At 42.3% G+C, this 25838-nt stretch overlaps 1 protein-coding gene and 1 long non-coding RNA gene across 2 annotated transcripts; both read right to left on the bottom strand.

Moving 5' to 3' along the window:
* Positions 1 to 10864: 10864 nt before the first annotated feature.
* Positions 10865 to 18441, bottom strand: LOC147752530 (uncharacterized). Its single transcript, XR_015313819.1, has 2 exons — positions 11966 to 18441; positions 10865 to 11525 (listed from the first exon to the last, which is right to left on the bottom strand). It is a non-coding gene; the product is annotated as an uncharacterized LOC147752530 (long non-coding RNA).
* A 104-nt stretch (positions 18442 to 18545) lies between these two features.
* Mat89Ba (nucleolar protein 6 Mat89Ba) lies at positions 18546 to 23662 on the bottom strand. The gene is made up of 2 exons (XM_022845711.2): positions 23364 to 23662; positions 18546 to 22110 (listed from the first exon to the last, which is right to left on the bottom strand). Exon 2 carries the CDS (start codon positions 22100 to 22102, stop codon positions 18740 to 18742), a length of 3363 nt encoding a protein of 1120 aa, XP_022701446.1. The 5' UTR covers positions 22103 to 22110; positions 23364 to 23662; the 3' UTR covers positions 18546 to 18739.
* Between the last annotated feature and the right edge of the window lie 2176 nt (positions 23663 to 25838).

Genomic DNA, 25838 nt, shown 5'->3' with positions numbered 1-25838 from the left:
CCCTCGGTAGTCACAACGCCTGGGGCGACAGTTACGACAATGAACGTCTACCATGGCTGATGCTGTCGCTGCTGTTTTGGTGGGGTGTGGCAAAGGCTTATTTGCACCCTCAGGGCTCAGCTCCACTTCTAGTTACAGCAAGAAACACAACGCGTATTATACAATCCTGAATGTGTGACTGAACCGCAAAAACTTGAGTTTAGACATTCGTGGAGCATAGCTTGGACGTAAAACCGACGCACTAAAAGCTTGTAGCTAGGACCTGTACCTAGATTTAGCCTTTAGTGAGCTAACAGTGTGCAATACCACACAAATATCCAGGACTGGCTTACTATACTATTAAGATTTCGATTTTTAGTAAACCAGTACAGCTCTTCTGAACGATAGTAGTTCGCAGCAAACATCGATGAAGGCTAAAATAGACAACATTTTAATTTTCTCACATAGAGGTTTAAAGGGCTGATACCAGATTGATCAACAGTAATCTGTATTATCATGAACATAAATACTCAAGTTTTTTTTTGTGAGTTAACAATGAAAAAGATTTACGGTACAGCTGTGGTATCACACTTCCCAGTTGCTGAGGTGCGAAGCAATGAGGTTTACGATCTATTATACGAATTGATTGTATCATAACTGTTACAACACTAATAAGGAATAGTACTTTATGACACTAGAAAGATAATTATAGTAAATTGTAATTACTTTCATAGTGTTCATAAACTACTATTCCATAAAACATGAAAGCGTTTCCTGTAATGCAGTAGGCTGCTTGTTCCCTACAGTATGGCTGGCGATATTTTCAACCATCGCATCGTGTAACTGTACTCTGAGAGTCCGTATTTACAAAGACACATGCATCAACATATCGCTGGTAAGTGAATCTAATGACAGGGCAAAAAGGAAGCTTTGTGCATGAATTAGGGAGCAGATTTGCCTTACGCTGAAACACAGCAGGGATTATGTAATCCTTCATCTATTGTACCCTGTCGCTCTCCTATACATCCTATGTATCAAGGAATAGAACGGGTTTAACACCAAATCCGTTCTGTTTCGTGAAGAGTAAAAAAAGAACTTGATTTTCTTTTCGCTACAGGGATCATTAATGCAAAACAGATTTCCTTCTGCACGCTGTCTCACATCGTGTCCAGAACCGACATAGCGCGTACGAGGTTGCTGTTGTCGTCACGGCTCTGGTTGATGACGCTGTCACATTGTTGTTGTAGCTGAGGGCAGAGATCATTCTCTGAAAAATACTACTTGGATAGAGTTGGGAAAAATGTCCTTACTAAATATTACGTACCGAAATGGAGTATTCTAGAAAGGATGGCGGGTTTATTCTGTTCAGGACAAATTTCAAATGGCTCCAACCGCATTGGGTATCCTTGGTGGCTAGAGAATAGTTTATACCCTTTCACAATCGAGTGAGTTATACGAAAGCGTATATACAAGCATTCTTACGTCAGCATTTACTTTAAAAATCAGTGTCGTCGTTCTTTTACGCGAATTTACATTTTTTCAGCAAACCGAATAAGTCAAGGGTCAGTGTCCTTAGATATCATAGGCATACCCTACCCTGAAAGAAAGGAATATTTTAGATTACAAGATCATGACTCTCTTATTTAATGCAATACTTCAGAGGAAGCCTTCACTGGCCAGAATGTTTATTGAACAAAGGCGAAGGCAAGAATGGTGTGGTTGTTGTGGGGTATAAATGAAGATCGCGGGTTTCTTTCGTGGGGCAACTGACATGCTCCACGCTTTTATGGTATGGTAGCTGCGATTTAATGGGTTATCGGTTATATTGAGCGCGCGTATATACCTACCAAATATGTGCCTGAGAGAAATCTCATCTTTGGAGTTGCCCCTATTAGAACGTTTGTCCTGCTAAGATATCGAACCCATCACAATGTGCTTGAAGAAGCGACGTCTAGACGAATAGACTAGTTCATTCGTGCCAGAAATAGGTGTCATAGTATTATGTTGCATTCGCTATAGGAGCATTTATACTTTAGCGATTGAATAAGCGGCTGAATGAACACGTTGAGTTTCGGAAAGTGAGTACCACGTGTTTAAACATAGGCTCGCCCCTGGGCTCTCTTGACTCACCCCGTCGTTGTGTAGCAATAAAGCGGTTTTACTCGTTCTCCTCTCGTACTCATGATCAGTGTGACTGCATTTATGCTCTTTCTTTTGGTTTTTGTAGCCCTTATCACTACTACCGCAACTGCAGCCCGTCGGCAGTTCTGAGGCTTTCGCCGAGATACTTCTTCGGACAAACCAATTCGAGCTTCTCAGCATTGCCTCAAATGCTGCAGTAGAGAAAAATTTTAAAAACGGAGAATACGGCGTGATCACTCTTGAGCTTCGGATATAGTGAAAACGATGTAGGCATATATGTGAGTGTGAATATATATGCCACAAAAAAAGTAAGGTGTTTTGAGGAGCGAAATGTGTTCAGTTGTGCCATTCGTGAAGAATAGATTGCCGTTTCATCCTATCGTTGACTCACAGTTACCCCCTCTACAAAGGGGAACTTGTTGCCGCCGCCTTGTATTCGCTTTACCAGCTTCTAACGAAGAAAAGTCATAGACGCTCAAAATAGTAGACGTGCCTGTTACGTTGCCAAGACATAACACGCAAAAGTGCGGAATGATGGAAAATAAAATGAAAGGGATATCAAAATAGAATGGCTGTGAGATTTTTAGGAGGGTTCAGGCGAGGCGAAAGAGATCACCTTCAAACATACTTGTACTATTTCATAGCTAACGCCGCATGCTTCAATTGCACAAGGAGATGACACATTTAGGATGGCATGGCCAAGACGAAAGAATCCTGCGGGCAGGGGCAATGATAGAAGTGGTAAATCATTTTTGAGTGTTTGTCGTCTCTGCGCCACAGTTCTATCCACTTATGTTTTCTTAGAAATGAGTGGGAGACAAAGATAGATGAATGTTTTCTGTTGTCGAGTTCCTGGGCAGGGAGCCGAAGGTGCTATGCGAAGAGATGGGAGTGTTCTCTCCTGTACGGAAAGCTTCCAGACGGAGCCTAGGCTTAAGCAAACATCTGCCTAAGAAATTTGCCGACAAATAGCGACTAACTCGCATACATCTTTACATTATTACTATTCGTAGTTGATCCACACGATTATCGTCAGTTAGCCACACAGCTCAGAGAAAGTGACTGATTTCTTTGCCAACGTAATCAGCCATACTCGTTGTTACCGTCATAATCGTTGTTATTATTATTGATACTTGGGGTTTCGTCGTCGTCATTATAAGCATCATAAACATGATGATGCATAAAAGGAGAATCTATTATTCTTCATTTGTCATGTACAATTTTTCTTTAGTCATATATAACCGTCAGTGCAAAAAGCGAAAGAAAAGGAGATATCTTGCAGCCAACCTGGTCGCATATCTTCAGTAGCGCCCAACAATTTCAACCTGTACTAAATGCATTCGCTTCCTTTGTGTACCCTGTCGACGGCTAACTGCGCGAACCCATACTTTACAACAGAAAAGTAGAACAAAGTGGGTCTGGCGCATATGACCTCTCCCTATACACAAGGGTACCAGAGACGTACGAATGAACATCAATGTTCACATACGGTTTCTCTTGGTTGCGCGTAACTTACCCCGTTGGGCCAATAACAGCTTGTTCGGCATTATCGACAACCACAACAACATCAACAATAACAACCACAAGTATTGGAGTTGCAAGTGGGAACGCGTATTCTGCTGCCCCGCAGCTCTCATAGCTATCCCGATCATTTAAGCGACTAAAGCAGTGTAAGTCTTGCTTACAAAATTAGCTGTTAAATTAGAGCATGTATTCGCAGTGCGATGTTGCGTTCAGTTTGTACTATATTTGTTTGTGTTTACGATTACGGTCCCGTAATCTGCTAAGGGAATTTCAAGTTTAAGTCAAGTTATAGTAGTAGAAGCAAATGTGGTCGCTAGAGACATCTTCTAGAAGTGATGGTGGGCCACTTTTCTCATTCGGTTGGGAAGAGCCACCGCAAACCCAGCGTTGTCTAGTTAGTGGTTCGTTGAGTTCACTGAAACTCCTCCTGCTACTGTTGGAGCTAGCTAGCCTCGATATAATGTTGAGATGCCTAGGAAATGCTGAGCCTAATTGTAGCCTCCGTTGAAATGCCACCTCCGAGTGGCTGTTGGTGAGCAGAAACTGGGGATTTCTATGCTCTTGCCATAGCAGCATACAACCTCGTTCGCCAACTGCAAGCTAGCGCCAGCAGTAGAAAGCCTGAGCGAAGGATAGGATGAGCGTAAAGGACATCGTTTTACTGAGCAAATACACTCGGCTGCCGGAAAAGAGGCAGTCAAGACTGTGCCTGGCCCAACGTATCCAAAGAACTACCGACAACACCCAAAGCAATAACTGACTCTGGTTTCTCGACACAATTTGAAATTGCCGCTCTTTAAAGAGGAAGACTGATCGAGAGCCAAAAGCGCCACAGTAGTAGAAAGAAGAAAGAATTACTGTAAGACTTACCAAGAAACTTCCCAAAAGGGTTTTCCGTGAGAAATATGGGGTTTCCGTTTGGGAAAGACCCATATGACAGCGATTGCAAAGGACCAGACATGAAAAAGAAGTAAGAGAGAAATAAAGAATCGTGTCCCATGAAAGGGATCTCTTGCTCACTTTCTTTTTCCTGACCTAATCTCCGCCCTAAATCGTAGTATACATCTAGGTAGGATCCGAAAATACCTACTTCTTCTTCATCTCTGAATGTTCTGGGTAGCAATTATCCTTTGTTAAAGAAGTCGACAAAAACGTCGTTTTGCCACGAAAGGTGACAGTTGTTCAGTTTCGTTCGACAACTCTGCGTTAATTTTGGACCGATTAAAATCAATCGGTACTTGTTTAACATGCATTTTTAATTTTGCAAACGTTTCTATATGGTCTATTTTCATTCTCCGCGTTTTCACTTCTCCAGTAAGTACCACCAATGTAGTACAACAGCAAACGTAACCGGATATGAAGGTTTCATGCTTTGTCGCTCTGCTTGAATTCGGGATTGTGCTTCAACCAGTAGCACGAGGGTAAACGCTTTAGCATCTAAAAGCAATACATTTTCAGATTGATCCTCACTCGTACAGTGGTCTTTTATTTTTGTTTATTTTGAAGCATTGGCCTGCTATTCTTGCTTATGTTTTTGTTGCAGCATTTAGGGGTTGAGTAATCTCCGGCCAGCGAACTAATTGGCTATCGGTCTTAAACTGACTAAGTACCATGCAGGCGACGATGGAAAGCTAGATTCCTACCCGGCACTTGATTCGATATGACATTTACGGTAGATATGGCCTCCGTGCGGCTGGTGGTTGAGGTCAAATGAAGTTATTAGGCCCTAATTGATAGATATTACAAAAACTGGCACAACACTGAGAGGCGAAGGCGAACCGACGTTTTTCGTCGGTTCGTCTTCGCCGATGCTCAGGAGTATCGCTAGTTGATTTTCCGTACTGCCGCAGCCCGAGGCCAATTTGGGCCGCGAAACACGGACCGACCTGGGTACAGTTCTGTTGGGTCGCTGCTCGAGGGTCAGACAAAGACGAAGAAAACAACGAGGTCGGGTGAATTTGTTGGCTTGTCCTAATTTGAACTTGGTTCGCGAGTCGTTTTAGCTTCGCCTTTGCGTCATCCGGACATGTTAAGGAAAACAAGGTCCAGCTAACCCCTCTCCTAGTCAGTGCCATCGAGAGTGGGCTTGACATGTCAAGCTCCAGATCCTGGAATCATCGCGGCAAAGCTGCGGCGGCTATAGACTACTATGCTCGAGCCCTGAGCGCCTTGTTCGCCCGCGTAAGAAGGCCCCATTTCCTTCTTCTGCATACAGAAATTTTGCACAGGTGTGAGAAGAATATCCTTGGCTTTCGGCAAGCATGTAAGAGGAGATGCTTTAAGAACAAACTCCAATTCCAGATTGGATCTCGTGCCCGCGGGCGCCTCCACGCTACCTCAGTCCCTTCTCGCTTGCCTTCTTCTGCGACAGCTGCGGAATACGGAGGGAGAAAGGGCGCAACGAGAACTATTACAACTACCACTAGACCGGGACAACAACAAGGATAACGAAATAGTAATAGCTTGTTTGCTGCTCTTTTGGATCGACTGACTGGCTTCCGGGGACTGCTGCAAAGACCATTCAAACGATATACGGCGCCTACTATGAGAACACGCCTTGCTTGTCAGTCAGGAAAACACGTTGCTATCAAATTAGTTTTGTCACCACCACTTTCCTTCGTGATTACGTTGAATTGAAATAAAACACAAGGAAAGCTCGTCCTTCTGTATCTATAAAGTCTTTTAATAAGCCCTTTGCATAAGAGCCTACAGCTCCATGTCGAAGAGCAATACTATATCGAAGGCTAGAGTAAAACGGTGCAAAATTGCTGCAAAAATTAAATTAATATTCTCTATCTGCACCGGTACAGACACCTAAGGGTAGCTAAAAAAGGTAATTAAGCAAAATATACAAAATGCGACTAATTTTATTCGTTTGACGCGTTCGAACTTGGATCGAGTATATAGTTGAGAAAGTTTTCCAAAAAGACGCTGCAGTGGTATGACAAAAAGGACATAAGTTCCGATTGACTGCTGTGATATAGTCAAGCTAAACAGAGTATTCAGTTCTCTTACGGGGGCGATCTGGTGGAACTACCCACGCTCAATTATAGTAGCGGCAGTACTAGTAGTCCAAGAGTACCGTAAAGACAGAGCTTTTCTAATCCCATCTCGATCTGTCTTGAAAAGCTTAGAAATTAAATTGAGACTCTTTTTCACCGTTGCTGCGTTTGCTCAACGACGTCCCGTTCCAGAGACGGCTTTTTAATTCCATCATCAATTAATTCAGCATTATTATTCTTGCTTCTGTCGTCGGTGTAACTTCCGTGGGGTTCTTTATTACCACCGTATGGTGCGTCATATTGTCTTTCCGCTCCCTGTAGTTGAACCGTTGTATCCCAGCTAGCTTGCGACCGGCCAACTACTCAGTTATCCCCATGCCTTCCTCGCTCTCCCGCCACCGGAACGCTGCAAAAGGTTTGGTACCTGAAGCACTCGTCTGAGCCTTTACGGCTCCACGTGGCCGACTCGCTTTAAAGTAGCCTAACATTTCGAGAAAAGCTGGGGGTATACTTTAGGTACAGTCTCAGTTTCCGTTTCTATGTGTGTGTGCGTGTCTCTTTCTAATCTAAAGTCTCCGGTCTGAGTGATGCCTCTGTGTCGCAGGGCCGACCAAAGTGGCTTGCAACTTGATCTTCTGCTAGCTTCCCACGTTTCGCTGATCGTGACTCAGCACGTATCATGTACTCCATGCAGTGAGAATAAAATAAGGTTACCTCCCTACAACGGCGTTTGTGTAGCCGTGTGTATGTGTGTGTGTGTGTGTGTGTGTGTGTGTGTGTCTGAGAGAGATTTGAAGAGTCAATTGAATGTTTGTATGATGAGCTATCGAATACTGTTCACCGTACGGTCGGATAGACGATGCAGACGAAAATCGAAGGTTGTTATATTTATGCGGTAGGCTTCAGAGGTTCCATGCAGTCTGGTTACCAGTACATTGATGACAAGCGGAAATATTCGACATCCTATGTACACCACTTTATTCAACCTAGCTATATACGTAAATAAATATCCAACATTATACTTTAAGCATGTAGCAAGATGATAGTTACAATGTGACGTTAAAGATTATTGCGTCTAAACGAGTCTAAGCATTAGATATTGCTGACATGTACTTATTTATTATACTGTAAATGGTTTAGGGTGCTAACAGACACATAGTACAGATAAAGTATAATACGACTAAAGTTTCGATGGGCTATATTACCATATACGTCCGTTATATTCCTCAACTTTTCCAGCGGCAGCAGGCGATAATGCGCCGTTGACATCTTACTATTCGTTGCCGTTATTCTTGTTAATAGAATATGATGAGGCGCTACCATGGGGTCTAGAAGGAGATTGCCGCGTCGCTTGTGCTACAGCTGTAACCGATAATGTCGACTGACGGCCGACGGTAGCATTTGCTCTTCAGTTCAGCCTGGCTGCTATTTTGTCTATCTGTCTGCCTACCTGTCTATAGCATAAATTAAATCAGGCCCCATGAGAAAGCCAGTCTTGAAAAATTCGCCATACTTACCCCTGTTGAGGAGCTCACAAAACCGCGACCGCTGCTGTCGCCGTACAGCGAGACGACAATATTATTGCCAGCAGCGCTATTACTAGCGCAGTTGCTGCTATGACAGTTCGCTCAGAACCATGTCTACGGTGAATTGAAATCCTCATTTTACTGATTTGCATCACTAAGCCTTTCGAGTACATATTTTACTTGACGGTTCGACTCACTGTTGTGTGTGGCCAATGCCCTTAATGCCAACGCTGGTAGTCAGAATAGAAGCAGTAATGGCGTCGGCGGTTATTAGACTTCACCACTTGAACTATCGCCACATTTGTCGTCGCTAGAAACCTCTTGTGGGGGAAGGGGGGACCAATTGGTCAGCAGCTGCCATCTCCTACATGATCGTAAGCGAGTTTTTTACGCCAAAAAAAAAGTTAAGCGGAGGAAATTATGGGAAACAGACACAGACAGACAGATAGGTAGGTAGGCACGCAGGAAACCAGTAACGCGGAAACACCGGCAACTACGACGGCACTGCTTTTGTTGCTTCCTTCAGAAACACCAAAAGAGAATTAGAAGAAGTAAAAGACAAAGAAGCAGAAAAATAGTTGGAACCAGACGGAAAAGTGGAACAAAGATGAACAGGGTTTTGGATTGAAGTTGGTGTTTTTTCTTCATTGTGAGCTCATCCTTCACTCTCAATCTTTGCTCCTCAAGCATCTTATTCTGCCTTCGCTTCGCAGTCTCTGGTCTTCAATCTTTGGACTTTCCCAGTTAGAGCTTGCTACGCAAGCTGTTATTGCTAAGACGGTTTCGTGATAACAGCAGCGGTTGCGGTGGGAACAAAGTCGACGTAAGGCGTCTGTCGCTTAAGTTGCTCTTGACATTACGCGAGGAATGTTTCGCGAGATGACTAACCCTCTGCTCCTAAACGTGCGACGGCGAAATTTACGTATGGATAATAAATCATCTTAACCTTTTGGTAACTCACCAGACAAAAAATACATTCTCAAATTTGAATCATGACCGAGACTCGTAATATGAATGTATGTGGTGAGATATCCATAAGACGACACACAGACGTACAACTGAGCACTTGCACTAAACGCATGTACAAGTCTGCACTGACGCGTCTTACAGAAACAAGCGTACATGTATACATTGACTCAATGGCGCTACACTGAAGGAATCAGAGATGCTCATCGACCGAAGATAAAGGATTGCTTCACTTACGATGATGGTACACCATCGGTATCTCGGTATGGAGCACGGAACCCTAGCGTCCCCTTACAATTGCCTGCCCCTTCGACGAAAACAACATTGGGTGTTTCCGCTTCCGGTGTTTACGCTACAAAGCGCGGCAGGCTTGACTTTTGTCCTCCTTCCTTCAATTCCGAAGGGAAGTTCCTGTGACCTTTTTTTTTTTGTATAAGATCAACTACTCGGCTCTCATCAACACAGCACCCTTTCTTAAAATCTGGTATGTTCATGTATACCATACGTAATTATACGCAAGATGTGCCTCACAATGGACCAGCGAAAGTGACAAGTTTATATTGTGTTATTTCGATCTCTTGTAAAGTGCAGCAATGGGCCCTCACTGTTTCGTCCAACGGTGAGAATATCCTCCTCTTTTTTTAGCAGAAAGTCTTTTGTACCTCATATGAGGACAGTATAAAAAAAAAATTAACTATGCATCACATCGCAAGGAATCACATGCATTTTTTTTACCTTACATGGTTTATGTAAACATGTAACATACACCTAAAGTTCTAAATTTATAACATAGTTTAAGATACGATTCTGAACACGTCAAGTTATAAGAGACAGAAATCAGTAACGACTCTTCCGCAGTCATACTTAGGTATGTCACGTCATACATACATCAGTTCGAAGCTTTCAATAGGTAGCAGAAAGCAAACTATGGCAACTAAGCTAAATAAACAAGTAAAATAACGTTATTTGACCAAAGGTAAACAATTGGGGGCTGGATTACTCACACAAACTGGGTATTACACAAATACTCATGAGGTATTCAATATCAACAATAGGTGCAAGCAACATCCCGACGCTTCATGGAATTACAAAAAGTATAAACGTAAACGAAAAAAGCGATTCTAAAAATCACTTGAAATGGCTTCACAAAATTGAAGCTATCCCGGTAGACCAGCAAAAACCCGAGAGCTCACTAATAAAACTTGACAAAAAAAGAAACGAAAACCCTACTAACTTATTCATAATAAAGCATAACTTAAGTCTGCATCGAAAGTCTACTTGTAAAGAGCACACGAGCCTTTGCTGAGTTCAACATTGAAAATTCCTAAGAAAATTCGACGAAGCCGCAAATAAGAATCGTAAGAACATTGTCGAGTACATTGTATATATAGCCAATTCTGTATGCAGCAAATACCATTGTATTACATATTAGAGCCCACAAGATCAAAAGGAGCATCAGATGGCTAAGCGTTTTAAACAAACTTCATTTGGGTGTCGAAAATACTCCCGATACTTTTACGGTCCAGACCGATCGTCGAATCGAATCGTTCCAAAAACTCTCTCTACTTTTGCCTTTAAAGTTGTACAGCAGGTGAGACGCTGCAAGTCTCGCACCCTGTCATTCCTTTTCTGGTGTTGTCTAGCCTGCAAAAAGAGTGAAAACGACCCACCAAAAGAGTCGTCCCGTATAGTAACCGAGAAGATGGCTAGCAAAGTCCATGGGAGCACATCCGAACAATACCTAAGAGCTAACTAACTTTGTTGACAGAGCAGATGCCTTCTGCAGTGTCACCAGCAGCTAAAAGAGATCAGGTGGAAAAAGTGGGTGAAACGGCGGGGAAATAATATTGAGATCTGGAGGCAGATCATAGGCAATAGTAGTGTAGATGACCGGATACTGGAGACTCCATGTGAGCTACGGCATTGCCAGTAATCATCAAAGAATACTTACCACAGGAGTAGCCCTATTTAGGAGTGGTCCCATTTATTTCCTAAGCGTAACATCAGACAAAAGATTATGCAATTGTCGCTAATTTCAGGCAGCAGCTTTACTTGCAGACTTTCGGAATTCTTCAACTCCAGTAGAGATCAGTTACAGAAAACGGTGGTTAAAAGCTACGTGGCAATTTTCGAGCACAATCAATTTGGAGCCAACAAAATTAATGGACAATTAAAGACACATCGAACCGTTGCGGAGGGTAGTCATTTGCTAGTCACTGGCGCAAATGAATCTCTACTTACATACGCTAAATAAAACAGACAGTATGATAATAGAAACCGCTGGCGCAACCTTCGCATATAGTACGAGATTTTAGCGAGATTATCAACGTCTTTCTCCACCTATCAGCGTGTCTTGTTTTGCTCCCGATTTATCCCGTTGAACCTCCTGCAATGAACACGCTCAAATGTAATTGCTTCCATAACAAGTAAGCCTCTAGCACTTTCTTTTTTTTTGTTGTTCTGTATAACATCCTTTTGGGTGCGAGGGATATTGCATGTGTCGAGGCGCGGATAGACAGTGAGCATGACGGGTTGTGAATCATATTGTCAATAAACCTATGAGTTTGTCGAGGACATGGTACACTGGATTTTTTTTTCAAGCTGGTTCTTCCTTCAAGCTTTTCGAGCTAGCATATTCCTACTTCTGCCGTGTTTCTTCGTTCGCGTCTTGCATGCGCCATTAGATGATTTCGATTTGACGGATCTGGTAAGATACAAAAGGAACAAAGTAGTAAAAGACGCGTTGATTCGGTTGTGAGAAACAACCAATGGCGTGCGCCGTCGATAAATGCAATGAAAGCGCAAAAGAGGATGTGACTCGCTTACCGTATTTTTGCTGCGCATCCAAACAGGGTACCGCAAGATTTCAGCAACGAGGTTAAGGAGGGCGGCTTGGATGATAGCAGTAGTAACAGCGACAACAACAACAATAACGGTGACGCGTAACGACGGAGGCTGACGCTTGCCCCAGCCATTCTCGCTTATCACCATTTCTCTGGAGCTCCACGCATTTACCGTCTAATGCCTGTCCCCGGTTCACTCGTACGCTTTCCCCATTGCTTAACACAAGCTCATCGTATCATCATCACCACAGTCATACTGATCATCGTATTACGAAGGCAGCAGTGTCATCGTGGTATCCAATAGTCAGTAGCGAGCCGTGAGCACTCAACAAAGGGTGACCAACTCAGAAGTTGTCTGCACTAGCTTGCTCATCGACTGGCCGATCGGTCGACGCCCGAAAAAGGCTCGTAAACCGAGAGAACACAAAAAAGGCCGATTCCTGCAGATGAGCAGAGCAGCTCTCATGATGAGGATCCGCGGGGGAGTAAAGGAGTAGGGCGCTAGGGGCCGAACGATGTAAGGTCCACAAGGAACAGGCAAACTAGAGGTGATCCCGGGAGGGCTTAAAGACTTGAAGCGGCAGATAGAAGTGAGTAGCATTCAGAAGTACACACACACACACACTGCACACACGAAAACACACACACACAGAAGACCAAAGGTCTTCCTTTTTCGTAGCTGGCCAGCTATTTACTACTGGTTACTTGTGTCTTTCCTTTTCTCCACTCATATCCGCGTTTTCCGAGGACAACAAAATGATAAGCTTCCTCTGTTTTCTTCATTAATATGGATAACTTGATGCCCTTGCACCTCTGCAGCGGTAATTTTGCTGCGATACGAGTTTGAATTGATCTCAGTTTGTATCCTTATATAGATAGCTTGCTATCCTTATAACTCAGTATAAGTTATCAAAACGAACGTCTTTATTTGTTGGTGCAGAGTAGACCCCGAAAACGGATATCTTCGGAGCCAACACTTTTCACAGTCAAGTTTCATGCCATAGCTTCAATTATTATCTGCAAAAAGAGGCCAGCCCAGCTGCCAGTTAAATAACATTTTCAAAAGCCATAAAACTAATTGTTCTCTCAAAGTTTTTCGGGATTATTATTGGGTTTTCCTTATCACGGATGTAAATAAAGGGGCCAACAAGTTAGGGAGTATATGTAGTATCTATTAGTTAAGGCATCCATTTGCTAATTTATTAGCTGTGCAAGACCATGCGAAAAACGACTATTATGGCCTTGTGGCGTTGTTCCCTGTTATTGAGAATGGCGAGTTGGCAGACAAGCGGACGAACGGAAAAGGAAAGCGGGCGTTCGTGTTCGTGTTTGCCTGGTGGGCTGCCCGCTCACCCGCTCTAGATATCGTCGCCCCTGCTCGTATTTATCTCGGGCAGGAACCTCATTGTCTCGCTAACTGCAGTCTGCCAGAATAACAAGCTATATACGATTAAATATAGCGGAGGCTGCGCTGGCGGAATATGGGACACGGAAAAGGTCTAGAGTAACGTAATATTGGCAGGGCAACGACGCATCATTTTTCAGCCATTCACGCGCATTAGCGGCCGCCATAAAGGTATATCCAAATCGACGTTCGGCAACCGATAGCCATGCAGCAAGTAAAAGATGCTCTATTTTTGCCCGATTACCGCCTAAGTAGGAACTAACGCTCGATCGGATACCAACAAGGCAAATTCGGATGACAGATTTCAATCAACTTCTGTTATTATGACTAGTGCTGTGTAATACTACTGCCATTTATGTCTATCGCTGCCGAAAATAGATAATTTTGACATCGGCGGTTAGGGAGTGAAAATTGCGAGGAATGGAAGTATGCGTTTGAACACTGTACGATCTTTACTAGTAGTGTCAAACAGCAGGATCGTTAAACGCGAACCGTTTCATTACTAGAATTACGCTGTTTCCGATTATCAGTTTCATCGCTATTTTCAGTACTTTCACAATTTGTAAACAATTAAGTTTAGTAGATTGAAGCAGTATTTATTGAATTCTGACATACACAGTCTAAAAGAATATGATTCCAGCAATAAAAGGCATAACAATGTTACCGAGGTTCCATATCGTCGCAAGGGACGTAATCGTGCGTAATATTAAAGACAGTGTTGTTGTATCCAGCAATGTCAATAAGAAAAGAACAACATCAATGGAGCATAAAAGAAACAGAAATAGACTAGTTTATTTATGTTAATAAAAAAAAAAATAAAAAATAATTAATCATGATAGGACCTCATGCAAAACATTCACTGCAATCCTCTGTTGATCAACAGGGCAGACGTAGTCTTCTTCAGGATCCGTAAAATCAACGAACATATGATTGGGAAAAAGGCAAAGGGAGAAAGTTAAGGGAAAAACGTTTGTGAGAAAAGTCTACACTGCTGCCATTCATATGCACTACTCTTGAGTCGAAATGAAGCCTGTATGTAGGTTGCCTCGTTGGAGAGAAGTACTGAAACCAAGGAAGCATCCAAGAGTTGCATGATCTGTTTCAGTTAATTGAACACACAGTGTTACTATGCTTACCGGCGTTTATGTTAACGTTGCAGAAGCAAGCTAAGCTTTTATAGTTAGTGTTACTTGAGTAACTGTTCAGTGCGGAACATGATAGCCTCGAACACTATTTAGCTGAGGAAACTAGGGTTACACGGATGGAGACGTTAGTGGCCCTAGTAGACGAAAAGGGCAAAGGAACAAAACACCCAAAAAACCAAAACCGTTTTAACAGAGAAACAACCTTCAAACTTTGAGCCAGGACAATTGTACCAGCCCATGCGCAAAAAATCGATAGCGATGCGGGCCATGCCACGGTAACTCAATAACTGTCAATAGTAAAATACATACCACATACATACATATAGAGTCGGCATTTTTTTCTGATATATCTACACACATGTGCTCTGGGTCTAGAAAGGACCTACGTCGTCCTGCAGAAACCTAGTAAAATGAGTGACTCGATAGGTACAATGACGTTGTTGCGGAAAACGCTTTTTAATATGAGACAATGTAAGATTAATATTTTGCAAAACTGTGCCACTCTAAACGGTTATGATTATCTGCTAATGTCCATGGGGTTTAACTTTCGTGGCCTACTGGAAGAAGATATACAATGAACTGCAGCTGCTGTCACTGCCTATATACCAGCTAAAGTACACACAGTCCCGAAAGGATGGTATGCGCTTGCCTTTTTTAACATATGCTTTGCTTTCGTCTGAGTCAGCCTATCAGGCCATAGGCACGGCATACAAAACTTAATGAAATAAAATACTATCGCGACGTGTTTATATGTGCTTCTCTCAAAAAATTAGTTTCTCTTTATACAATTACGCTTACTACTGTTTTATATTATCTTTTCAACTTGATATCATCATTATCATTATTATTGCGTTCAAACGTCTAGGAAAGTAGGCTTTAGATTTGACGCACAAACGCGACTACTAGCTCTGCCCGTTCTCCAACCCACAAGCAAACGTTGTTTTCTTCAGCAGACTGGTTTCAATGCATTTTTGAAATGATGCTTCCACTCTGGCACAGCAAAAGTTAAGATAGTCACGAACCAGACAGATTCATAAGGGAAATCGTCAATTTTCGAGACATGTCTTTAAACGCAAAGTTAAACGTCATAGAAACAGTAAATAACCAGAAATAAACACCTAACACAGTAAAACGAACAAGAGAGGTTGTTCTGCAAGAAGAAATAGCACCTGAAATTACAAGTTTGTTCCAAGATAACCTTTTCTCCTTTCATTGCATCTACTTTATCTATCACCGACTTCTTAAAGATGGCCACACACAACCTGGTCTTCTTGAACAGGAAGTTTTAGCCCACCTGCTCAGAAAGCTGAGGTTGACATTTCTCAAGGTTTCTGACTACTTTTTGAAGAAGCAAGCCAAAGAGAGGTTTGACCTGGACGGGGAATGGGCCGGTCAGTCAGCCAACCGCACAGCAGCGAGCTAGACACTTTTCATAGGATGGGAAAGGATAGCATCGTTAAATGTATGTTGTGAAAATGAGTCTCTTTTGAATCAACGAGAGTTGCACAGTATGTAATAACGTATCAGGACGACTCTCGCGCACTTCATATGCTTACGTCTGTCATGTCTTTCCACCTCCTGGCCACGTTTCGACTAATGGCATCACCAATAGTTAGCAGCAGCCGTAGCACTGAATGTCCAAAGTAATGGCTTGCTTGCGTCGTGCTTCTCGTACAAGTCTATATTATGATACTTCTTGTAATGTTGTATTTTCCAAGGAACGGAGGCGTGTATCTCACTCAAGCTGCTACTTTAGAACCGTATGAGAAGTATAGGGTGGGTCAAAATAGTGATGCCTGATTCGAGTCTGCAGATACGATCGCGCCTCTTTGCTAAATGTATTACAGTTACAACAGAAAATGCATATAGAAGCGCTAGTTCTACAAAGCTCATTGTTCAATGTGAAGCTAAAAAGAGCTGAAAATACAAAGCTAGAGCCAAAATTATCTCTCAGCAACGCGTTTCAAGAAAGGACAAAAGTAAAGCACAACCGGAGTGCCTAAACTTTGCGATTAAGCTAAAGGATTTTTGCCAATACAACCAAGCCATCCTTAGTCATCTGAAGTCTGAATTCGGGCCATAAAGAATAGTAGTTATTCCTCTTCCAGTATAGGCAAATGAAGCCAGGGAAAGCCAGGAGTAGCTTAATGAAGCTCGCTTTATAGAAATCAAATAAAAATGATTCTGTTTCTTTTTCTCATGCTGAATTAGCTTATTGGTTTCATAAAGACTACCTGCTACGAATTCTTGGGTTTCCTCTTTTGATATTATACAGGCGAAACAAAACGAACTTCATAATCAACATGGAGAACTGAACAGTCTGAAATATTTCTGACGCAAATGCATGACATTCCTCCTGTCTGTCGTCCAGCCACTAGGTGAATGTTTTTTTCAATTTATCTCCATGATCCCTAAACGTATTACTCTATTCTTATCCGTATTGCTGGCTTCTTTTCTTTTGCAGGTGAGCTTCAAACACAGGACACAGATTTTCTGCGGTGGCCTACACCCTGATTCACTACGGACATGGAAAGCAAAGACGGTGTGAATCCGCCCAAAGGGTAGAAATATTGAGAAAGAAAAAGCCTAACTCCTTGTAGCTAAAAAAAAAAAAGTCAGGAGTATTGCCAGCCGTAGCTATGATAATACGAATAAAGAAGGTGGCCGAAGAAGAGAAGTAGGGTATGAGGGTAGGACTGCCACTTGTTAACATTATTGAATACTCTCATGGAGGCAAAGATCTTAGATGAACCGCCAGTACGCACAGGAATCGACGAGGGAGTAATCTGTGCGTAAGCCGGCAGGGTATGAACATAGCTCCGACATATAGACTGTAGCAGACAGACAGTCGCAGACGTAACGGCTACGTAGAGTGCAGCCAGAGAAATAGGCATAGAGAAAGAGGGACCAGACATCGTAGTAAATCATCATAGTCTCCCTCAAGCGTCTCCTACGCATGCCACATCTCAATTACTTCTTTCTTCTCCCATTTGAGTCCATCTGGGTTGATGCTGCTTCTGGGGTGGAGCTTGAAGTAATACTGCCTCCCTGTAGGTCCCTCACAATTATTCCAGGCTTCATCCAGGCCGGCGTCAGTATTGGAGCGGCGGCGACGGTGGCTTCGCTCTCGGCACAACCATCTGGAGCTAACTACAGTTAACCCGCCCTGCGCTCTCCTCTCAAACGAGAGTATATCCGGATGAACAAACACTTCATCAGATATCCGTCCGTTCCTGATTCCACATTTAAGCCTTATATGTTGTACAAATCATAGCGTCCCCACGATAATGCCCTAGCTCCACCTCCGTGAAACGCAAAAGCTCTGTAGCTGTATCGAGAGTGTAACCAACAGGCGGCTACCGTAGTCCATGACATCTACTTTGGCGGCCCGCAGCCGCTTAACTAGCCGTTTTACATTCGTTAATAGTTTTCTATGTGCTCTTTTTTCTGCAGTATCCACCACAGGAAAATGAGGAATGAAAATAACATACAAGTTACTCACTCAACGTTATCATTAGCCTAGTAGAAACCAAAGCTGTAAGGTCACAAAAAAGAGAAAAAGTGAGAGGCACGCATCCGAGAATTTAGACATTCGGAGAAAATCAATGTTTGCGCACCGTGGCAATTACCTCGTTCATTGGTGCAGACCCTTTTGACCACTGCCCGAGATCCAGTAACACAACAGCAGTAGTAATCACAGTAGCAGAAACGGTAACAAACGATGGATAATATTTCGGATGTTGTTCTCGCTTTATGTGGGCCTTACTTAGCCGTGTATCTGGGCCTGTCTCATGGATATGTCATTAATTACAAATCATTGATATTAGCATTTTGTGTCGCCTCCGGTCACCGTTGTAGTTACAGCAGTTACAATTGTTGTCTTCAGCACAGGTAAACGGAAGGCTCGATCCGATCATTATTAAACGTCTGCCAGAGGCGTGTGCATTGATGCTTCCACAGTCACTTACAAGAAAAATAAACAAGAGTGGTTTGAATGAGTAAGACAAAAACAGTGAACATCCCGAACAGTAGTTACGTTTATTCCTAATGTAACACATTTCACACGCATGCACACACAAACGAACGACCTAGGATACGCAAGCAAATGCTTACTAAGTGCCTATATGATACAATCAATCTGGCTTCTTTATTATTCTATTGTCAGAAATAATTTGCTTAACACCATAACGAAACTAATTTCACAAAATTAATGGCTATCCTTTCGAAGGCGGCTATAGGTGCTAGGACATTTTTGCTCCACAACATTTTTCACTAGACCCTGGCCAAGAGTTTTTAAATCGCTAAGTATCGCCGGGTAGTTGGGCGTTAATACCTTAGCAGGCTCAGTCAATTTTCTTCCAATAAGATTGTGCACTTTGAATGGGACTGGAGCTTGTGATTTCGGCAACCACAATCCACCGATATCAGTTCCTCCGTATCCATCGTAAAAAAATACGCATAAATGGCCATACGCAGCTTGCAAATCGTCAAGGTAAAGTCTAACTGGGTCAAAATCAACCACGGGTATTTCGTCCCGCATCTTAGTGAATGAAAGCTTTTCAGTCGAGCTGTTGTTAAGGTAGTATGTAGCCATGAAACGTTCGTCCAATTTGATGACAAAATCATAAATATCAAGTGATGTTTTAAAAACACCGAGAATGTTTTGGCCCTCAACCATCTGCTCCTCAATAAAGGCCAAACTTTTTCTAGCTAAAACTACCGCCCGCTGTAGAGCCGGACCGATTGGATTTTCTGTCGTAATCCATGACTCTTCCTTTTTATCAAACGGCGTGTGTATAAATAGTGCTGGCAACGACGGCCGATTTCGGACGAAATGTAAATGAATTTGTTGATAAGTCTCAGAAGTAAACTGTTCACCAAAATTGATAACGAGCGGATTGAGACGCCAGTCAAAATTGGCCAAAAGGTGCAGAAAACGCTGAAAAGCTGCTCTAGACGAATGAGGCACAAAATATGGTAATGGGTGAATATAAATATACGCCATTAACAGGTCCACAACCACTGAAGGGAATGCTTCATACAGCAGGTGGGAAGAGAGCCACCGCTTCGCAATACGGCAGGCAGGCCCGAATGTTGTGTGTTGAAGATGTAGGCCATGCAAAGCTGAAATTAACTTTGGCAAGACAATATACTCAAACTCTAAGCGTTCGCTCATTTTGTTTTCGACATGCCTTACCATGCCCTCAGGCGAAATTACCTGCTTAGTTAATGCGATCTCTTTCGTACAAGATACACGCACCCGAAACAATAAGCCTTGAAAAAGCACTAGCAGGTGATCATGAAACACTTGACATTCACGGCCTTCTAACTTGCTGGCTAATGTTATATAGAATGCCGTCTTCATGTACCTAAAGGCATTCAGGTCGTCGGGCCATTTGCTGCACTCCACTTGTAGTAGCACATCTATGGGTCGTACAAGCTTAGGTACGCCATGATCTGCACGGGGAATACAGCGACCTGCGCTACGCGTTACAAGCCGCGTGTCAGTATCGCATGCAGCTGCTACCTGGGGGAAAACTGCTGTATAGCTAAGTTCTTGAGACAGGCCACAAACGGCGCTTATATCAACCGGTAGATCAGGCAGCTTTCGTAAAGTTTTTGCAAACTCATTAAACTTAGTATTAACATCAACAAGTTGTTCGTCTCCAGTTCCGTAACGACTGGTAAAATGACAGTTTGGCAACTGTAGGATGCGATCGCACATTTCACCCGAAAATGATATTTTGTTTATTTTGTGCTTCTGCCGCAAAATATAGTCACATATATTATATGTGATACGCTTTCGGTCCTCTGCAGTCTCACCAGGCCACACAACTGTCTCTAAAATTGAGCCGTCTTGAAAACGGCGGATCTCACATTTATGTCCCCAAAAATCGCGAAATTCGCTGGCCTCTGAAGAATCGGCGGGCGGACCTTTTTCAATGTGATGCAATTCATCGGGATCCAGGTTCCAACCTACTGCGATAGAACTTGCTTCTTCGGGGAAGTTTCCACCGATTTCCCACTCTAGGTGGGTTAATGGTCGGGCCACTAATAGTGAAACCCTACGACCGAGTGCTCGGCGTAGGGTAGCCAATATTGCCCGCGATGTTGGCCAAAGTACACTTCCCCCGAAATCTGCCCGAATCCAGCTATCCACGCTGTCGGTTAGTTGTTTGCTGCCATGACCGAACTCGATGCGGATGTAACAATCCAACTTACGATAAAAAGAGACGGGTGTCCAAAGTAGCTCATTAATCAGGTTGACCGAGCTCGAGTTGAGCGATTGAAGTGCGGAGCGAGCCTCAGCCCGTAACAAATCAAGTGTATCCAAAGAAACTCGGTAAAAGATGTTATGGTAACCCGTACGGTCAACGAGAATAGCGGCAACTTCTTGCTCCAGCATGAATTTATGAGAAGTCTTTGCAATCGTGGAGCATGTGTTGCCGGCAAGCAAACGTTCCGAAGTCCAATCCTCCATCTGCATTTGTGCCAGAATGGCTCGTACTACTTGGTAGACACCCATGAGGGAATTCAACCGTCCCGAACGTAAAAGGTAGTCGGCATATTCTGTTAGATGATAACTCTTAAAGCCATCTGGGCCATTGCAGAGTCCTCTTGTGAGAAGCCACAACTTTAAAATCTGAATACCTCCGCGAATTCCGCTTGAAGTCCTTAGTTGTTCTGACAGTTCGTTTCTGTTCTGTACCATGAGCATATCTTGAAGAACGCCTCCATTGTAAATGAGCACAGGTTTGCGCGAGTTGGGAGGCAAGCCGTAAAACTTCTCCTGCACGTTAAGCTTGTCAGGCGCGAATCGTGAGAACTGAAATAGCCCACTTTCAGGATATGGTAGAATGTGTGCTGTTAGATTGCCAGAGGGTGAAACAGCCACTAGAATAGGTAGGCGATCGTCTCCCTCTACACGCCAGTACAATTTCGAGTGCAGTGATGGTATTTTCTGCAAAGCAGCGGCAAGATACGTCAAATAAAGTGCTCTCTTTCGGTGGTATTTGACGTTGTGGTAGTCCCACTTCACGAAGCAGTCCCTAGGCATTTCCACAGCCACATCAAGGGAGCTCAATTTAATCGCTGTCTCGTATGCGAAGCTGCCAACCAACGAGACATCTTTAGGTGAGCGAAACGTAAAATCAGCTATTTGTGGATCAGCCGGCATTGTTCGCAAAGGCATCCTCATTTTCTCTGCGTGTTTTTTGCTTATCTGGACATTAAGCAAAGCTTCCTTAAGCTGGGTAAACCAGCTCATCGCCTGCTGACGTCGTTTCTCACTGATGGAAATATCCTTAAGGATATTACTTATTTGTAGGGTCACCACATTCATCTCAAAATCTGATAATGCTCGCATCTCTTCACCTGCTTTTAGCCCTTTCAGAAAGCCCTTAGATTTGGCCCCCCTCTTTTGATGCAGTTGCCTCTTGATTTTTTTAGATGGAGGACATAGATCCTCCTTGCTTTGACACTCTCCATTATCCGACGATTCCACTTCTGTAGATTGCTCAGGATAGTCGGACTGATCCGAGTCGGAATCGCTGCCCACCATCACTGCCATTGTCCTAACTGAAAGTTCAAAATCAAACGAGTAGATATTAATTAAAAAGTGTTTATTGTTTAAAAATTCATTCAGCCATAGTCAAATATAAACAACCACATTGAAAAACGTACCATACCCAATGTTGTCAGAGCCCTCGGTAGACACTTTTGTTTTATATTTTAAAATGTTTTATAAATGGAATTCACTATAGTATGAAGCTCACTAAGGAGTCGTCAAAAACGTTTACTCCGTCTTGCAGTACGCGAAGAGAAGCAATGTATCGCAACTGAGCGCAATTTCTCCATTAAATCTATATTGAGTACATTTACTTCGGCTGCTTTTACAACGTAGAACTGGCGTAAGCAGGTAACAAACAGACACGTTTTAGGAAAGGGGGAAATTAATGGGTAGGCCCTAAATAAACTATGGAATCTCTCGAGATCATGAAAATCGACGATGTCTTTCCTGACCTATAGAGATATATTTTTTTGAACAAGCTCAATACAGTTGGATAAACGTTCACCTTTGTTTGAATTCAAGATGAGGTTCTGTCATGTACATCGAACGACCCTTTACACTGACGGCAACGAATTTCAAAAATTAAATTACGAAACATAATCACTCAAAAGAAACACACTAATCGCATTACATGACGCTTAATTATAACATTGTGTCACATTTTGACAGTTGTTTATATAAGGATAACTCTCTAGTAATATAGTATTGTGCAACATTCTTAAAAAGGGTGGAGCGTGTATATATCTACACTTCTGTGTCGTTTATATTTCGAAAAACGTTGACAATTAGTTATCTTTAGTAGAAAAGCTTTAAATCTGAGAATAATCAAATATGTTTTCCCTTAAAACAACATTAACTAGTCATATTTATATTAACGGTATAAGTATACCTATGCCGTGCAGTAGCTTTAAAATAGATGGTAACAATGAACACACATTTTTATACCATTTATATTTCGATACGCGTTAATTTGTTGTAAGAAATAGATCGATGGATAGCAACAAGGAACTATCGCGCGTACGCATAGTACTGTTACGCATCCATTCAATGACAATAATCATAATAACACAGTAAGGAAACAACTATGATGTAGAACATTACACTTCACTTTACATCCAACAAAAGAAAAGACAGATGAGAGCTTTGAAGATTAATAAAGTGACAAGCGTCAAACAGATCAGATGTTTTCTGTGCGTTGATCATATGTCTTTTAATGCCGCGACCTAATACCGGTTTAAAACCAGGTCGAAATTGTACTTACAATTCACTATACGTATTTACGACGATTTAATAGAAAAACTCAACCATCGCCAATCGCTGTTGAATTCAGACAAACGGTCGTACAAAAATTGTTTCAGTGGCACAACACAAACAAGTACGAGGTTGACGTCTTTCTCTACTCCTTCGTTTCTATTTCATTGATTCATTCATTAATTAATGAAATAATGAACGATGTTTGTGAGTTTCGTGCGCACCACGTGTGACGCTGATTGTTATTTTTATCGGCTGTTGAGAGGTCGCCGAGACGACAGCGCCAGTAGCAGCAGACAACGGCGGCTGCAGCAGTGGGAAAGGGCAAATGCATCAAACACATCGAGCAGAGCGAAAGAAGGGATGCCGTGTTTTTGAATTAATGGCGCGGTGCTGTATTTACAAATAACAAGTTAAAAACACGTTGCGCTAAAAGGTAAATCGGTAGATGGAAAAGATGCAAGCCTGAAAATGTATTTAGTTGTCTTAGAATGAAAAAAAAAACCCCTTAGCTTGACGTAAAGAACACTTTTAGTAAAGTTCTTTTCGTTAATCACGTGCAACGGGTGTAAGTCAGCAGCCTTTCTTAGCTTGAAAGGGACTCAGGGAATTGTTCATGGGTTGATGTGGCTTTATAAAGTACTAGTAAAAACAAATGATGTAACTGTGACCCTCTTTGTTGTGTAATAGCGCAAGTCATATTTCCATGTTCAATGATTTGCTTGTATTTTGACTTTACGGTGTTAAAGCATTCTTTCTGATTAAGCTCATAGTTTTTCATTATTATATATGCATAGTTTTAATTAGATATATATAACAAACAGTTTGCATGAATTGCGAACGACTATCAACAATAATGCAAAAATAAGAATATCGTGTATGGTGCAAATAATGCGAAGTATAAAACGCATGCTTGTTAAAAAATCTCTATAACGAAATAGCAGATATTGCTGTTAAAGGTTACAGCTCTCTGATACAACGATCGCCAATAGACACGTTTCTAAATTGGCTTCTGTAATATCAACAGTTCTGCATAATATCAAATATGCAATTAAAAATAAATCTTTAATATATTATACTCAGGTTTTGTGAAGTGTTTTAATGTCGGCGTTTGCCGCATACGATTTGCAAATGGTGAATCATTGTCGTTCCGTCAAGTTCAATGTCACAAATGAACAAGCTAGGCGATTATCTGCGAGAAAATTGAATATCCGACATAGGAAATGAAGGCACAAATCCTGTAAGAGCCTTAGAGGACACAGATATGAGGGAAGTGTTTCGGTCCACGTTGGATCAGCCTTGCGGGAAGTAGTCAAAATTTCGTTAGGTGGCATTGTTCACATTCGGACCATTTGTCCCGTCGAAGCAATGAAGGTCGCAGACGTTTTTAGAGGATGTATCCTTCAACCTTCCTCCCCCTCTCTATCCTCTCTCTTTCCCTCTCTCGTTCAAGCGAGAAATGTGCTAGTTAAGGGTGATTTGGTAGGTGCCGTTGATATGGATCTCGATGAAATCGTCAAAGCTATCGATAGGCTCGAAGTGTCGCCTCTCAGCGGAGAACGGATTTGGATTGAGCTGCTGATCGCCAATTAACCCCGTTTAGCACCGTTAGAAAAAATTCTAACTACCTCTTGCGATCTCTAACGCCTTTCGTCGATCCGCTCTTCTTAGCTTTGAAAACGTTCCATGCCTAACGCTAAGGCGCTCTCTGCGCCTTCTGGTTAGTTGTCAGCTAAAATATAGACTTGTAAGGTCTGCTAGTATAAAATATATTTAGGCACTATTTCAATTTGACTGTCGCTTTACAATATTTATCACTATTGGTAAAATGTTGCTCTTAGAAACTCTCAGACAGTCAACAGATTCGATATCACTAGTCAGCGATTATGGGCACAATATGAAGTGCTATCGGTGTTTGATTACCGGTAAAAAAGAAAGCGGTATAGAACAGATGATACATTTCATCATAATGTCCAGGTAATTTCTGCTTCTATAGTAGGATAGTGATATTAGCGATAGTATAGTTAAACGAAGGGAATTAAATATGGGCTTATCTTGTCCTACTCTTCTTATACAGTTGAAAATTTGTCCATAATTCTCCCATCGTACTGCTTTGGCGATTTGTAGAGAAAAATCTTAGCCAAAATACCTACTTATGTAGATGCAGCATTCGCACGAAATTATCAAAGAAGGGTTTTTGTGTGCGGTATCGATTTGCGGACATGTCAATACTGATAATTAAAAAAAGCCTAGTGGACAATTATTCATGTCTTATCTGATATGGGAAAGATCACATCTTGAACAACTTCAATATTTATTCCGCCTTTTCTTTGCAATCATAATAGTAACTTACCTCCAACTAGCACGATGAGGAATAGTTTCTCGTTGAGATGACCCGTTCAAACACCGCAGTTGGGTGTACCCGCGTATATAACAGCAGACTAACTAGCAGCGCTATGAAATTAGTGTAGATTCAAAATCTGCA

The sequence above is a fragment of the Varroa jacobsoni genome, unplaced genomic scaffold (genome assembly GCF_002532875.2).
Source record: "Varroa jacobsoni isolate VJ856 unplaced genomic scaffold, vjacob_1.0 scaffold_1190, whole genome shotgun sequence".
Lineage (NCBI taxonomy): Eukaryota > Metazoa > Arthropoda > Arachnida > Mesostigmata > Varroidae > Varroa > Varroa jacobsoni.
The sequence above is the reverse complement of the archived record's forward strand: the minus strand, read 5'-3'. Positions and strand labels throughout refer to the sequence as shown.